This window comes from Brachyhypopomus gauderio, chromosome 6 (genome assembly GCF_052324685.1).
Source record: "Brachyhypopomus gauderio isolate BG-103 chromosome 6, BGAUD_0.2, whole genome shotgun sequence".
Lineage (NCBI taxonomy): Eukaryota > Metazoa > Chordata > Actinopteri > Gymnotiformes > Hypopomidae > Brachyhypopomus > Brachyhypopomus gauderio.
Genome location: NC_135216.1, coordinates 8,881,911 through 8,898,840, shown reverse-complemented (window position 1 = coordinate 8,898,840; position 16,930 = coordinate 8,881,911). Strand labels below are relative to the sequence as shown.

At 39.7% G+C, this 16,930-nt stretch overlaps 2 protein-coding genes across 3 annotated transcripts; one reads left to right on the top strand and one right to left on the bottom strand.

Moving 5' to 3' along the window:
* The first annotated feature begins 104 nt into the window (after window positions 1-104).
* On the top strand, window positions 105-14,640 carry abcf1 (ATP-binding cassette, sub-family F (GCN20), member 1). 2 transcript variants are annotated; one of them, XM_077008508.1, is made up of 27 exons: window positions 106-356; window positions 2,097-2,143; window positions 2,277-2,354; window positions 2,671-2,800; window positions 2,897-2,928; window positions 4,684-4,800; window positions 5,599-5,643; window positions 5,919-6,020; window positions 6,276-6,335; window positions 6,545-6,625; window positions 6,717-6,815; window positions 7,016-7,138; window positions 7,351-7,451; window positions 7,582-7,667; window positions 7,788-7,927; window positions 8,062-8,210; window positions 8,381-8,464; window positions 8,921-9,045; window positions 9,227-9,339; window positions 9,451-9,622; window positions 10,927-11,001; window positions 12,724-12,794; window positions 13,011-13,043; window positions 13,128-13,296; window positions 13,384-13,448; window positions 13,560-13,632; window positions 13,894-14,640. In XM_077008508.1, exons 1-27 carry the CDS (start codon window positions 299-301, stop codon window positions 14,058-14,060), a joined length of 2,595 nt encoding a protein of 864 aa, XP_076864623.1. In that variant the 5' UTR covers window positions 106-298; the 3' UTR covers window positions 14,061-14,640. The 2 variants fall into 2 exon arrangements, with proteins under 2 accessions (XP_076864624.1, XP_076864623.1); XM_077008509.1 differs by lacking the exon at window positions 5,599-5,643 and having other exon boundaries at window positions 105-356.
* On the bottom strand, window positions 14,638-16,390 carry mrps18b (mitochondrial ribosomal protein S18B). The gene is made up of 7 exons (XM_077008511.1): window positions 16,234-16,390; window positions 15,911-16,073; window positions 15,735-15,832; window positions 15,553-15,621; window positions 15,389-15,455; window positions 15,238-15,297; window positions 14,638-15,156 (listed from the first exon to the last, which is right to left on the bottom strand). The coding sequence occupies exons 1-7, from the start codon at window positions 16,312-16,314 to the stop codon at window positions 14,957-14,959; spliced, it is 738 nt and encodes a 245-aa protein (XP_076864626.1). The 5' UTR covers window positions 16,315-16,390; the 3' UTR covers window positions 14,638-14,956.
* Window positions 16,391-16,930: the final 540 nt, after the last annotated feature.

The window sequence follows — 16,930 nt, the reverse complement described above, 5'->3', positions numbered from 1 at the left end:
GCTGCTGTCATTATTTGCATATTAAGTAATATCACATAGTTTCATAATAGCAATTAATACAAACATAAACTCTAGCCACGCAGTTACCGCGCCTCTCCTGTCGCGGTCGCTGTCATGTACCACACAGCCGGCGTCTGAAACTCTGTGGTACTTTTTCTGTAGTGAGTTAGGCGTGAGTTAGGCCTCATGTGGGCTCCCGTACAGCTGCTTGTGTAGTCATCAGTCGCAGTGTTATATCCTCAGTTCATTTTCACGAATTAATTGCCGTTTTCATTTGTTTTGGGGCTAAAAGTCGAAGATGCCAAAGAAGTCTAAAGACGTGGCACAGTGGGAGGGCGATGAAGAACCACAGACAGGTAAGTGAAGTCACGCCAGTAATAGTGTACAGAACGCTGAGCTCACGAGCGCTAGCTCGCGTGACTGTTCCAGCTAGCTTAGCATCATCGGCTGAATAAATCAAATATGTGAGTTGAGGCGGCACACTTCTGTCAGCTGCTCAGTTACTCTTAATATAAAAAATATGTTTAGTCACAGATTTGTTGTGGCACATGTGCTGGCTGGTTAAATCCGTGGATATGGACCTATCCAGATATGCTACACCTTCATTTATTAAAATAAACACATGTCAAACATGCTTCCCGTGGTCTTACAGCACTCAGTTTAATAACTTATGTTATTAAAAGATAACTCTGTGAGAGTTAGGCTGCACCTTTATGGGACATGCACAACTGGAAACGGAACCAAATGAGGAGGTCAATTCTGTAGATTTGCATCAATTTACTATTGATTCTCGTTACGGTGGCATTTGTCGACACAGCAGCAAATGCTCCTTTTATATAATATGTATTATATATACATAATATATTTGATGTCTCAGGACAAGCTCGTTTACGAAGATCACAACGCTATTTCCTCTAGTTTTATAGCTAGGACCACCTATCTTTGTTGGCACCTCCGCCCTATATCCGAAAAACGTGCTTGTGTTTTTTAGAGATATACCAGCCTCGTCTCTCTTTTAGAGATATACCAGCCGCATCTCTCTTTTAGAGATATACCAGCCGCATCTCTCTTTTAGAGATATACCAGCCGCATCTCTCTTTTTTAGAGATATACCAGCCGCATCTCTCTTTTTTAGAGATATACCAGCCGCATCTCTCTTTTTTAGAGATATACCAGCCGCATCTCTCTTTTTTAGAGATATACCAGCCGCATATCTCTTTTTTAGAGATATACCAGCCGCATCTCTCTTTTTTTTAAGAGATATACCAGCCTCATCTCTGTGCATCCAACCAACCACTTTTGAACTTAAACATGGCAAATTTTCAAACACATTTCAATCCTCCCATAGGAAACCATTGATTTGATCAGTCCCTTAATGTTCAAGTTACAGTGATCTAATCTGGTGAAAGTACTCAAATAGCTGACCCCAAACACCAAGCTATATTCTATATTGACTGCATTCATCCATCTACCCTTTAAGTCATCCCTCCATCCTGCCATAGTAAACCACTGATTTTATAACTTCTTCAGCTGTTTTGGTAGTACAGCTATATATGATATGGACTCAACTGTATATATGCTAATTATGGTCTTGGATAGTTAAACAGCCTTTTATTTTCTTCTGTTCATTCTTTCATCCCTCCATCCCCCCATAGGAATCCACTGATTTCATAACTCCACCAGCTCTAAACATAGAACAACTACATTTGACAAACTGATTGAACTACTAAGCACTATCATGATGGTGCACTTCATACTGATGGGACTCGTGATCCACCCCTTCTATCTTTTTATTCATCCCTCCATTCTCCCATAATAAACCACCACTACTATTCTAATTATCATTTAACATAATTTTCATGCTGTCACAATGGGTTTTGTCAAGCTAACTTAGTTTGTTCACAAACTTTCCAGATTCATTTGTCCAGATTCACTCATTTTTCTCGTTGTGTTGTATGACGGGCAAAACTAAAGCACGCAATTTATTTGAATTTCAGGACTTTACAACAATGTTTCATTAGCTTGACAACAGTTTGTTAATGACTTGGGTGTTAAAGATGGATACCCTAAAAAGTTTTCAATGTCATGATTTTCAGACAAACCAGTCAAGAAAGGAAAGAAAGACAAGAAAGCGAAGAAGAGCGTAAGTCAAAATTTTGCAACAATGCGCTTCGGTTGAATGAGACATTAAACATTGAGTGAGGCCTCAAGTAAGTAGGCCTAGTACCAGGTGTTGTTTTAGCTGGTGTTTTTTTTCTTTCTGTGTTTTTTTGTAGTTTTTTGATGAGCTGGCTTCAGACAGTAAATCAGAGAAGACAGATGAGACGGCAGTGAAAGAGACACAAGGAAAGCAGGTAAGTTGGTCTGTACTTCTTTGCACGGTATGTTTAATTATCTCAATTTTTTTTTTAGGTTGAGGTTTTTCTCAATTGTGGATTTGTTCTGTCATAAACCTGCTTATACATTCTACAATGTACATTTTAGATTAAGAATTTATGAGAAAATGGTGGTTTGCCTTATTGCCATTGCTTGGAAATATCATGGTGTTGGATAGTTAAACTAATGGAACTTAGGTGTCAGATTTAATTACAAAAGTTAGGAGCATCAGTGTTGAGTAAACCAAGAGGCAGACTATTTAGGAAGAATACTAGATTTGTATTATGTGTTTAGCCTCAAAAGAAAAAAAAAGATCGGCGGAAAGGGAGAGGTGGAGAAGGGGATGAGGAAGATGAAGACGTCATGCATCGACTCAAGAAGCTGTCTGTACAGCCTAGTGATGAGGAAGAGGAAGAGGCTGAAGGTAGTGGCAACAAAGAAAATCACTTTTAGCCTGTTCATGATGTCCATAATATAAAACGTGTTTTCATGAACTTTCTGTACGTTTTTCTTTATATAGCAGCTCCTATGAAAGCTGGAACGAGAAACAAGGCAAGTCTTTATTTCTCACCGTCATATTGGGCTGAATCATGACATCTTGACATCTGGTGCACAATATGTGGTCAAACTCTTCTAGATTAGGCTGTTTCATGACATCTTGACATCTGGTGTACAATATGTGGTCAAACTCTTCTAGATTAGGCTCTTTCATGACATCTTGACATGTGGTGTACAATATGTGGTCAAACTCTTCTAGATTAGGCTGTTTCATGACATCTTGACATGTGGTGTACAATATGTGGTCAAACTCTTCTAGATTAGGCTCTTTCATGACATCTTGACATGTGGTGTACAATATGTGGTCAAACTCTTCTAGATTAGGCTGTTTCTTGACATCTGGTGTACAATATGTGGTCAAACTCTTCTAGATTAGGCTGTGTCATGACATCTTGACATGTGGTGTACAACATGTGGTCAAACTCTTCTAGATTAGGCTGTTTCATGACATCTTGACATCTGGTGTACAATATGTGGTCAAACTCTTCTAGATTAGGCAGTTTTCTTGTCTGTCATTGTTAGGGCTGCACGATGAATCGTATTTTTATCGTTATCGCGATGTGAAGTTTCACGATAAACACATCGAAAGAGCCACGATAACTCCTTGAATAACAGCAAACTCAAATTGCATTATCCTCGTCCAGCAATAGAGGGAGCTATTCGCGCTGCAGACTATGATCACGTGACGTAAGTAGGCAAGAGGCAGAGTGAGGTGAACACGCTCATCAGACACGCGATTTGGTTTAAGCCTGGTTTACACTTGACGCAGCGCGAGGGTCCGCAAGGCGAAAATAACGTAATCACGGTGGCTTCGCCCGTGCGCGATGGTCTCGCGCGCTGTCGATTCACGAGGTCGTGCACCTCTCGAATTTTGTAAGTTCGCGCGCGCCGCGTCTCAGCGCAATGAGAACAGTCATGTTTGCCGGGTTCATACACCTATACAAGGTGGAATTAAAGCACTTGTACGTCACTTTCAAGGTCCATTTCAATAATTTCCAGCTCGTTAAACTTAATTGAGTTAAATATTTATACATATACTCTATGATTCGAAATAATTCGCTTTTTTATCACATTATTTAATGGCTGTTTATTTTCAAAACGCCCAATCTTAACGTCTTCACGTTCTTTCATGTTTCGTCCTGGAATTACAAGAGGCTCGTATTTGTTAATGTAATTACAAGAGAACTCTTCAGTCAGACAGATATTTGTTGTGAAACGAAGTAGTTACAATTTCAAGTACTTTAGCCTAAATTCCAGCACTTTTCAAACCTGATACACAAAGCAACATTAAAATTGGTCAGGTAAATGTTCATTCCCCTGTATTTGAGAGGTGTTTTTTTTATACTACTAGGTCTACATATCGTTTCGGACAACACTGCAAAGAATGTGACACGGCAAGATTAAACGCTTCCGTCGTTCGCGGAGGTTTACGCGAGGTGTGCGGAGTCGCGCTACGGTCACTCGTGAAAGTATAAACCTAGATTGAATCTATTGTTGAATAAACCTGCAAAATATTTGGAATTATTCTGGATTCATTACACAGTAAAAAAAAAAAACTAATTAACGTGCTGCTGTTCAGAGAGACACTACATCTCTGTATTTTAATCTTAATTTATCGTGGTTCACATCGATATCGGGATATCCAACAATGTTATCGCACATCGTAATTCTAGTCCATATCGTGCACCCCTAGTCATTGTGCATAAATTTGTTTTGAGTGTTTTTTTTCCCATTTCCCTTCTTTCTCAGGGTGGCAACATATTTGCTGCTCTTAGTCAGAGTGATGAAGATGAAGAAGACGGTGCAGACAGGGATGGGCATGATGATGATGATGATGAAAAACCCAAGAATAAGAAAAACACTAAGGTGAGCGTCTGCACAGTGTGTGTGTGTGTGTGTGTGCGCGCGTGTGTGTGCGTGTGTGCTGTATATGCACTGCCACCTGTCTGCTGGATTCTGTATGCATTTCAGGTTAAAGCCTGAGGTTTTCCTTTTGCCACAATTTAAATAGCATCGATGAATAACGTCATGAATAATGATATTGAAGTGCCAGTCAGGAAGACACTGGACTAGACTTTAGCCCCAGGTTTGCTAGCAGAAGTATGTGAAGATATATAGCTTGAAATTATTTATTCTAATAATAAGTGACAGTAATACCATTCATGTTTGATGAAAACATTCTACTTCTTAGGGAAATAATGGTTTAAAAAAAAGGCATTTAGTTATACTGAGTAAATGTTGTATTATTATAAGAATCATAATCTGACAAAAAATATTACATTAGTGAATGCCTGCAACCCTGTGCTGAAGATGTTCAAACCCTTATTCTTTTCTCTGTTTTCATGACATTCCTTCTGACATTCATACCAAAGCTGAATGAAACCTGATGAGTTCAGTGTCTGTAGCGGTAATTAAATGAAATATTGGGTATTTGCATTTAGAAGCATTGCCACTCACCATTTCACAGTACAGTTCTGTTTTTGATTGTGGGATGGATGGTCTTAATTTTGACATTCTTTCTGAGATTTGCCCTGTTGGTGTGAAAACAGGTGGACCATACTTGATTTAAAGTAACATGGATCCACATCCAACTTCAAATGATGGTGGTTGACAGAAGCACTCGATATGTGTACATGTGTCTATAACTGTATGTATGTGATTCAGGTTGAGCAGGTTTCCAAAGGAAAGAAAAAAGATAAGAAACCTAAGGTGGGTACATGGCAATGTTTCATACATGTTTTCTATTTCTGACTTACCGCCTGCACACAAATTTTTATAATTTTGCCTATATATATATAGTTACAGAACACATTGGTGTAATAACCCCCTATTCTTTTCTTGCTGTCTGTCTTTTTTCTTTGACTAACAATCTTTTACAGACCGATTCTGGAGAATCATTTTGGAACCTGTCACCCTCAATGGGCAGACTTACCAAAGAGGTCAGGTTGAAGGTCTCTCTCTTTCTGCATTTTCTGTTCTGACAGGAGGTGTCTGAGGATAAACGCAATGAAGATGTGGAGAAGAAAGATGAGGAAGAGAAGAAAGAGATGAAAAAGGACAAGAACACAGGCAGCAGACCGTCGAAGGTACGATACTGAGAGCTTGGTGGAGTGCTTGGTGCTGAAAATGCGGAGGAGTTTTGGGGCTGTCTACATCTTCAACATGAACCTGTTTCAAAGCCAGTTCAAGCTGTTCTAGGAATATATAAATATGTAATCCAATATCCTTGTAGTAATAATTGCCATGAATAATGGTGTCTGCTAAATATTATTGCCTTAGGGGTCTCCATCCTCTTTTTTTGTACATTTTGAAATAAGTGAAGTAAAAGTAAATATTTGCAGGAGGAGAATGAGGGTAAAGAGGTACAGTCTCAGAAGACAGTAAAGAAAGAACAGCCAAAGGTGAGTGGAGGGTGTTGTTTGTTTGTTTGTTTGTTTGTTTGTTTTACTCAGTAAAAAAAACCCACCTACTTTGACCTGTGCTCCATGACGTAGCCTCTTAACACAAATTCTGAAGTCTTGGAAGAGTTCAGCATCAGCTTTAACATGTTTGTGTTAAATGCCAAAGATGTTAACTCCAAATTGTCAACCCGTCACCATTTCATTTGTAGAAAGGCAAGCCCGCTCGTCCTCCTCCTAGTGATGATGATGAAGAAGAGGAGGACAAGAGTGATGACAACGACACCATGATGGTAGCCTCACCCGTCACCCATGTGATTTGGTGACCATGCTGTTGTTCTCTGGTGCTCCAGAACTCACGTTTCTGCCTCTCCCCTCCCGTAGAGCGCAGAAGATGCTCTTGCAGCAGAACAAGGCCAAGCAAAAGATGACGACCCCTTTGCCAACCTGAGTAAAAAGGAGAAGAAGAAGAAAAAGAAAATGGTGAATATTGGAATGGAGAGATTATTGAATTGCTGCACGATTTCATTTATGCCAGTCAACATGGTTATGTGGTAATAGCCAAGCATGACTGGTATATGAGTATATGTCTCTTGACATAACAGCAGCACTTAACCTACTGTGGATTGCTGCGATATGCTAAGTATTTTTCCACAGATACTTCATTGTGTTGCGTTCTACAGATGGAGTATGAGCGGCAGGTGGCTAGTGTCCGCGCTCAGAGCGCTGCGGAGGAAGACTTCTCCGTGTCTCAGGCTGAGATGTCTTCGAGACAAGCCATGCTGGAGAATGCATCTGATATTAAGGTCAGTTCCCCCCCCACAAAAAAAAAAAACAAACAAACAAACAAACAAAAAAACTATTTAATCTGAGGAAAAGTGTGCTCACTGAACTTATTCAGGTTATTTTTATTATTGCGTATTATTATTCATTATTATTCCAGAAGTGATTTAAGGTCTGTTTTTTTTTATGTAGTTTGGTCATTTTTGAGATAAAGATTTGTCTCGTTGATTCGTAGCTGGAGAGATTCAGCATTTCTGCTCACGGCAAGGAGCTGTTTGTCAATGCCGATCTTCTGATTGTAGCAGGGCGACGTTATGGCTTGGTCGGACCAAATGGGTTAGTGGACCACAAACTGGTTGAATCGATTATTAATTTGAACAGCCATATCAAAGCATTAAAAAAGAAATGCGAATGAATTTCTTGTATTGCTTTTACACTTTCAACATGCTAATCTTCCTCTCGTCAGGAAAGGGAAGACCACTTTACTGAAGCACATCTCCAACAGGGCTCTCAGCATCCCCCCCAATATCGACGTGTTGCTCTGCGAACAGGGTAAGTTGTAAGCCTCGTATGCCACAGAGACCCTTTCCTCTCGCGTTCTCTGCTGTTTCGCTGTGCTTTGCTCTGTCCGTGTTTGGGCTGACCGGCGTATTAAGCTGTGCTTCTCCTCAGAGGTGACCGCCGACGACACTCCGGCCGTGCAAGCCGTGCTGAAGGCCGACACCAGGCGCCTCAAGCTCCTCGAGGAGGAGAGGCGTCTGCAGAACCTCCTGGATAGGGGGGAGGACGGCGCCTCCGAGAGGCTAGAGAAGGTGCGTACGCCACCAGCCCCACGTTTAAGGCCTCTAAAAGCTTCCTTAGAGGGGATGTATAGTAGACAAGTGCATCGCGTATAAAAACAAACTAATAATAATAACAATGATGCCCATTTGGTCACGTGTGCCAGGTGTATGAAGAGCTGAGGGCGATCGGAGCCGCAGCAGCAGAGGCCAAAGCCCGTAGGATCCTGGCTGGTTTGTCCTTCACCCCAGAGATGCAGAACAGACCCACTAAGAAGTTTTCTGGTGGTTGGAGGATGAGAGTGTCACTAGCCAGGTCAGAAAATATGGTCTCTGCCATTAAGAGTCCAGGAAAATGTTGCCTTTCACTATTCAGTATCCGTGTAATGGGCGGGGGGGGGGGGGGGGGGGGGGGTTTGGCAGGACGTTGGTTGGACTTGGTCACGTCCCCATTTTGAATTGAATGTGCTTCTGTCTTCTCTACAGAGCTCTCTTCATGGAACCCACTTTGTTGATGCTGGATGAGCCAACAAATCACCTGGACCTTAATGCTGTCATCTGGCTCAATAAGTAACGTCCAAACATGAACTCTGGATGTCTGAGTGCAAGGGTTGGGGGATAGAGTTAGGGTTAGGGCTGTGTCTGCTTAGCCTATATGAGTTCTCAGTTGCATGCATTTAATGTGGTATGCAGGCACTTGCTGGTTACACACATTTCATATTCATGGTTTTGACTTTAAAAGATGTCCCTCAAGCACAAAACTGCAGGTGTCTTTGGTAATGCATTCTAATATTTGAATGAGTGTATTTTCATTATGGCTTCAGAGATTACATAGAATGTCCTTTTCAGTTTTCTCAGTAGGAATTTTTCAGTGCATTTTTTCCTCATTGAATCACTCATGTTGTAATAAGGTTCAGTTTTAAATCCATTATAAATGGACAACATTTACAAGGTTTTCTCTGTGGTTTAAAACTCTCTGACTGATGCCGTCTAAAGTGATTGTCTCCTGTTTTCCTTTTTCCCCAGCTACCTGCAGAGTTGGAAGAAGACCCTTCTGATTGTGTCCCATGACCAGAGTTTCTTAGATGATGTTTGTACAGATATTATTCATTTGGATAACCAAAAACTCTACTACTACAGGGGCAACTACCGTGAGTACCACTGTACTCAAAATGTTAGTTGGCACAGAACAATCTAGACTTTGTATCCTCAAACTGGCTCTCTAGAAATATTACTGCCTATCTGTAGAGCTTTAAACATGTTTTAAAAGATATTACATATGTGAGGTAAGAAAAAATTGTGCCTGTGAGAAATTTTCCCCTTTGTTTTTAGTGACTTTTAAGAAGATGTATGTGCAGAAACAGAAGGAGCTCTTGAAACAATATGAGAAACAAGAGAAAAAGCTCAAAGACTTGAAAGCAGGGGGCAAGTCCACTAAACAGGCTGTGAGCTACTCTTCATTTACCTTTTGATGAAAATGTTTCAACCGCTTGAACATTTTCCTGCGTGTCATGCGTGTTTGATGGACCCCTGTTGCTCGTTCGGTCTCTTCTCAGGAGAAGCAGACCAAGGAGGCCCTGACCAGGAAACAGCAGAAGGGTAGGAAGAAAGGACAAGAGGAGGAGAGCCACGAAGCCCCGGAGTTACTGAAGAGGCCCAAAGAATACACCGTGAAGTTCACCTTCCCAAACCCTCCACCCCTGTCTCCACCCATTCTCGGTCTGCACAGTGAGTGCTGCATCCCTGTCCATCTTATTCCTTCTTGTTCATGGTTTACTGACGTGCGTTCAGATTATTTCAAGTATTGGTACCCTCAGCAGATTTGCAGTGGTCTTTCAGAGAAGGATAACCACAAATTCTGAATGATTAAACCAGCCCCCCAATATTGACACACGTGCACGTTTTACTTCCAAGCTCCGCGCCCCACCTAGGGGGAACCACTGGGTTAAAGGCATCATATTGTTCCTCTAGAAAGCTGGCACTAGTGTGTTTACTTTGTAAGAGCACTACATGCTATCAGCAATAGACCAAACTTGCCCTGAAAGTTAAACCTGTGCCTTCAACATTAGACCGATGACAGAATATGATGTTTTGATGGCTGTGCAAGCAATTCCTAACCTGACACAACTCGTGTCCTCAAAGAGATCCAGTGATTTAGACCGCTCCACTATGCTACCCATTGGTAACTGGAATAGGCTTATAACAGATCGTGTTAATTTAAATGTAGAGTATTTACCAGACATTCTTGTTCAGGGTGGCTTAAAGTGTTTTGTAGTCTCAGAAATATATAGTGAGTAGCTGCAAGCACACTGGCTGTAGTAATGTTTTACTAAACATTAGTAATGTTTTACTAAACACCTTTCTGAACTAGCCAGTCCTGCAAAATCCTAAACAAACAAAAATACTATTACTTTTGGAAAAGGAAATCCTCTGAATAGAGCAAAAATACTTCAAAATACTATGTCAAAATGTTACGTACTCAAAGTGCCAAATCAACTTTGTCATAAATTAACTTTGTGCTTGGATTGTAAACACATTTCACCAGATTCTCCTATAACATTTAACAAAAAATGTGCTCCCAGCAAATGTCTATAGACATTGAAATGACATAGTTGTCATTGATTAATTGTTTAAATGTCCGCATAAAGCTAGTTGCAGATTGAAGTCAGATTTTCAGAAGGATTTGAAAAAATTGTAAAAAGTGCTATATAAATAAACGTGGCTTGAGATTTTACCAGGTAGAACAAATACTTTAGCTTCAAAGGAGATGAAATTAAGGAAGGTTTTGAGGAAACCTTTGTTGAACTAATCTTGTTGCTCATAACTTCACAATTAAATACAACTAAAAAGCACTGCTGTTTTAAACCAGTTTTAAAACTGCATTGCATACATTATGATAATTACATTAAGAGTTCAATTAGTACAGTTAAGTACTTAAGAGCCCACTTTGACAGTTCACTTGGTAATTTGGTTTCGTCACATGATTTCTTGTTGAGGGGAACAGAATTTAATGCTTATTTCTTTCTTTTCAGGTGTGAACTTTGGCTACGAGGGTCAGAAACCTCTTTTCAAAAGTGTGGACTTTGGAATTGACATGGAGTCTAGAAGTAAGTTGTGTCAAAAGGACACCGTCAATTTGGAAGAAAAAGCCAGTTTAGGCAAAGTCACATTGAGGCAGGTAGCATAATTAACAAGATTGCAGCAGAGTGAACAGAGATGTGACCCAGCTTATGGTAATACAGAGAGGTGTTAATATGTAGGTAGATATAGGATATTTGATATATATAGGATATATATATATTTTTTGTCTTGGCCCCTTCGAGAGAGAGATAGATATCCAGAGATCCAGGAAACTACACTCTGGCACCTTTGGGGCTGAGAGAGAGAGATCCAGGAAACTACACTCTGGCACCTTTGGGGCTGATTGGATTATGCAAAAAATATCTGTGTTCATCTGTGGCTCATTTGTAAACCAAGCTGAGCCTCAACCCAAACTGGCCTCCCTGATGAATAAGGTTGAGTGCAGCTTCACTGACATGGCCATTGCACACTCATTGCCTTTCATGTAGACTGTAGCAAACAATACTGCAGTGCCCCATGCAGCCAGTTGCTTCCTAACCCATAAAATCCAAACGCCTGCCCAGCACCTGAGCCCACTAGCACCATTAATGAGTGCTCAGCGCCACAGGTCCTTCTGGATCTGGAGACTGACTAAAAGGGCTTAATTTGGCATTCTGTTGGGGTTTAATGGAATTAACATTCAAGAAGAAAGTTCTTAAAACACACTTGCACAGTTTTTACAAAGATTCTGACATTGACCGGTGTTTTTATAATGGGATTTGTTCTTGGGTAATGGCAGAACCCACACACACTTGAGCACTGTGTCTGTGTAAAATATAATCCATTGCTTTTTTGTTCAGTTCTACACACCGTCTTCCATTCTACAGTTGTATAATATAGGATTTAATTACTGGTATTTTTATAATTTATAATATTTTGAATAATTTTCATTAGAAAGCATAGAAAGCATAATGGTCTTATAAAATAAACATTACTATAGTACCTCAGTTCACATGAGTGCCATCCATGGTGCTTGTCTGCATTTAGTAATTTAGGGGAAAAAAAGTCAGAATTTAAATAAAAAAGAAATAAACTTGGAGTTACCAATATTAAAGACAGCATTTTTAGAAACAAAATTGGAATTCTGAGAAATAAAGTCCAATAAATAAAAAAGAAAGGAAAATGGTTTGTGGTCAAAATGGGCTTCCATAGATTTGGGTGCGTACACAGCCCTGCAGTTTCATGCCCTTTTACAGGGATTGGTGGGCTGCTTACTTATGCTAATCAAGAACTGTTAGCACAAGTATTCAAATTCATGATGGCATAGGGATTCATTATAAGTACGAAGACAAAGATAGAAACAATTCTGTGGTTTAAGAACATCATGAATCTGATGTAGACCATTCATTAGGACATTTCTCAGGTCGTTTCTCAACAAAACAAAACTGAATGAGGTCAGTTTTTCATGTTTGCACCAAGATGTTTAGCATACCACTGTGAGATGAGGCTTAGCATCCTGCTATGTAAATGTGTGCACAAGAGAATGGGTTCTTTGAAGTCCGTGGAGGGAAAACCAGAAAGGACCCAAAAGACAATAAAGTGGGAGGAATCGAAAAGAAATCCAGAATTGTTTTGAATAGAAATTTAAAAATCGAAATCCGCTGATTTAACATTTGTCTTGTTCCTGGCCCATTTAATGAGTTAAACGTAGAACTTGCATGGTATACTTACGGAGAACTTACAATTACAACTTGCATTTCTTGTTTCAGTTTGTATTGTTGGACCAAATGGTGTTGGAAAGAGTACACTCCTCCTCCTACTGACAGGAAAATTAACTCCAGTAAGTAGTCTTTAAATTCCTGGCTTGTGTATTATGTAATAGGATCTGTTTTGTGATCCTTTTGTGCTTATTGTGTTATAGTCATAAGCAGAAATGTGCATAATGCAAGGACCTTTTTTGAGTTGACCTGCTTTTACAGTTGTAAAATGAATACAGGGTTAATTCGGTGTAATCTGTGCACATGGTAATGATAGAGTATTCACCTTTACATTTCAGACTAAAGGCGAGATGAGGAAGAATCACCGCTTGGTGAGTAGAGGTTTTTAATTGTTGAAAATGTAGAAATTTAGTGGGTTTGAGGTAAATAAAACAATTTTCGTTCTACATCTACAGAAAGTAGGGTTCTTCAACCAGCAGTACGCAGACCAGCTGAACATGGAAGAGTCGCCCACTGAGTATCTACAGAGGAACTTCAACCTGCCCTATCAAGACAGCAGGAAGTGCCTGGGCCGCTTTGGCCTGGAAAGCCACGCACACACTATCCAGATCTCCAAACTCTCTGGTACGGAACCAAGCCATTCACTAGAGTGCTCCAACTCTTTTGTAAACGTAGTAATTAACCACCACTACTTTTTTCAATCTTTTGTAGGTGGCCAGAAGGCAAGAGTGGTATTTGCTGAACTGGCCTGTCGGCAACCTGATGTCTTAATATTGGTAAGCAGGGCTCATTGTTATGCTGAATGAACATAAATACAATTATATGAAGTTGAGGAAATGTTTCTTTTCCTTAATATTATTTATGTACGCTTTTATTTTGCTGCAAAGGATGAGCCCACCAATAACCTTGACATTGAGTCGATTGATGCCTTGTCCGAAGCCATCAATGAATACAAAGGAGGTGAGTTTTAGCAGTGTCCATGACTGCAATACAAATTCAGTTGCTGTATTTATTCTCCTACCACGGTAAATATGTATTTAAGGCTGGTCTTATGTTTCTTTTGGAATAATTGTTATAACTGTACCAGCGGTGTAAAGACAGATTATAATATGTACTAGGTCAACACTAAATGTATTCAATTGTTTTTGTGATAAGTGTACTGATATGATTTGGGGATGAAGGGCCCAGTATTTCTTGTCTAAACTGACTGGTCTATTCCAGCTGTGATCATTGTGAGCCATGACGCCAGACTGATCACCGAGACCCAGTGTCATCTGTGGGTGGTGGAAGACCAATCAATAAACCAGATTGATGGAGACTTCGAAGACTATAAGAGGGAAGTGCTCGAGGCCCTTGGAGAAACCTTGGTTAGCAAGTCCAAAGAGTGACCTTGAATAAAACCAGCCCCAAGGACATCAGACATCATCACAGAAGCATTTCAAAGACATTTATGTACTAATTTGCCAATTTAATGGGGGAAGATAAAAACATCAGTACTTTAGTCTTGGCATCTGAGACTATATAATGTACAATATATCTTATGATTACCATCTCAGCATAGTTGTTGTGTAATGCATATCTACAGGACTGGTGCCAGCTCACAACAGGACTAGAACAGAAATGAACTAATACAGGCTGAGCTTAACTGTAATCAGTTGCATTGTCCCAAATGTTGATTCCATCAAGACAAGGTTTGACTTGGGCACGTAATGAAAAGTTCACTATTAAGTGGTGGTTAAATTCATTTGTGGTATCTGAGGCTTTGGGGTTGAACTTTATTAGGCCCTTAAGCCATTGCTATAAACTATAGTGTTTTTCAGAATGGTTGAATAATCTGTACTGCATCCATATTGGCTAGACTATGTTAAAAAAAGAATGCAAAATAACCATTGACAAGAAACTAACGTCATTGAGAAGTAGGCACTTGCATATTGATATGGAATATCAAAATAAATGAGTTTTGCAGTATTTCATTTGACTTTATTATGGATGTATTCACACAAACCCACACAAAGTTTGGAAGTTCTACATATTCAAGCACTCAACCCAGCTTAAACATGTGATTATTGTACAAGCCTTTTCTAGTACAAGTCCCACATCCCCCAGTATTTTAAATGAACCCTGCATATAAATATTTCCCTTAACTATGTATTCTTGGTTTAATGGAGAAAGGTATATATTTAGTAATCTGTTCAAAGGTTCTCAATACTGGATTTCTGGTGAAAAATTAGAGTAAATTGATCCATGGCTAAATTTAACTTGACCTGGAAAGGGTTTGTAATCTTTAGGACTTCAGGTAAGCTTTGTACGTCTTTTTCACTCTAGCCAGTTCTTGTTCATTTGGTTCTATGTTGCCATACCAAGAATACCAAGGTTCAGCGGTGGTGTAATTGGGTGGAGGAGGTGTACGTCCCACAGCTCCATGGGAATTTGAATAGTCCTCTCCAGAGTAGTCAACAAAAGGTAACTGGGAGGGAATCAAGCCTGAAAAGAAATGCATACTCTCAAAGTACTTGCAGTATATGCCATTGAAACACACACAAAGCAATTGTAATGTTTTCTTACCATGAGCTCTTGCAGTTTCAATTGCTGTGTTAAGGAGTTTTTGCTGTTTCATGCATACACCTAAAATGAAAAAGTTGCTCTTTTTAGGTGAGGGCTTAGAAAATATCCACAAAAAAGGAAGTAATGTCTAATATACTAAAATTTGACTTACCAGTCCTAGTGGGATCATATACAAGTCCTGTGTAAGGATTTAGAAACTGCTGCAACAGGTCCACATTCTGCAGAAGTAAACATCTTACTTTACACGAGGTACATGAAAGAGCAGTCAAAACTGTACTAATCAATACGATGACTAATAAGAATGTGTGTGCAAACCTGGTGATGGATGATGATATTTGGATCACGGCAGATTGGACAAGGGTTCCCACATATCTTATCTCCCCTCTGTTGCAATAAGAAACAACTTCCAGTAACTGATTATACACACTCACACACCACCTAAAGTTTACATGTGAATACTGAAATAACCAAAATAATTATACATAAAAATCACTTACGATACAAGTCTTCCTTGTCTTTTGAGGAGGTATTCCTCCTTTGTGGTTTCGTCTGTAGCCAGTCCATACAGGTTTTAATCCGTAGCGCTCAATATACTCTGGAGAAGAATTTAATTGTATTAGAAGCTGTCAAATTTATATTTACACATCATTTCCAACAAAGCAGTAGCCTGTACCTTCGCTTTTCAAGTACTCCCATGGCCTGTCTCTGTAACGGGACAGCGCCTCTATGGATTCATGTTCAGGACCACCGATTCCATCAGATGTCAAATTTGCAGAGCAGAAAATGTGTCGTGCGGCTGGAGCAGTAAACTGTACCCTAAACACTCTGTGTATTTTCTGAAATACAACACAGCCTTTCATTACTCATCAACAACAATTTAGCTAGCTAGTTAGCAAACAATGCTCTGTTCTCAAACAAACATGCAATGAAGTTAGTATAGCATATGAAAATAGTAGACATATGAAATGCTAACTGCTTACATATTTTTGAACAAACCTGGGCTAGGTGAGCTCTTTGAAAAACAACGGGAAAGATGCGACAAGTAGCTCTCACGATGCTATGAGCGGAGGCTGCCATTTTGTCCCGGTGAGGAGGTTAAAGTTCATGTAGAAGAGTCAATAATGTGCGCAGAATATTTTTGTACATCTCCTTAAGGCGTAACAGAATATTTTCTGCAATACATATACACATTCAGAAAAGATTCCATTAATAATATATATTATTTATATATTATTATTTTTTACATTATATATATATTTTTTACGTTATATATAGTCTAACCAGTGTTACTCGCAATATTAAAATCAATGCCATAATGTGACAATGTGTAATAATAATAATGTTTAATAACTACATGTTTAAACTACTGAGAGAATGACACTTATTGTGTTGTTATGTAGTACATTGTGTCCACACCATTCTCAAACGCGCCATTCAACGAGGGGGGATGGGTTGTCCTTGACGAAGGGAGAGGTCGTTTCGAGAGACCACGTGATCTAGCATTTGCGCGTGCAACGTTCTGCTGCACGCGCGAACGCTCGTTCACGAAACATGTTGTGACGTGAAAATCGTCACAAGTACATATAGTGAGTCCCACCCTTCTAGATCATTCCTGGATTTGTCTGAGGTAAGTAGGGGTTTAGAGGTGGTTTCCACGATTTTCAAACGACGTATTTAACGTTAATTTAAACGT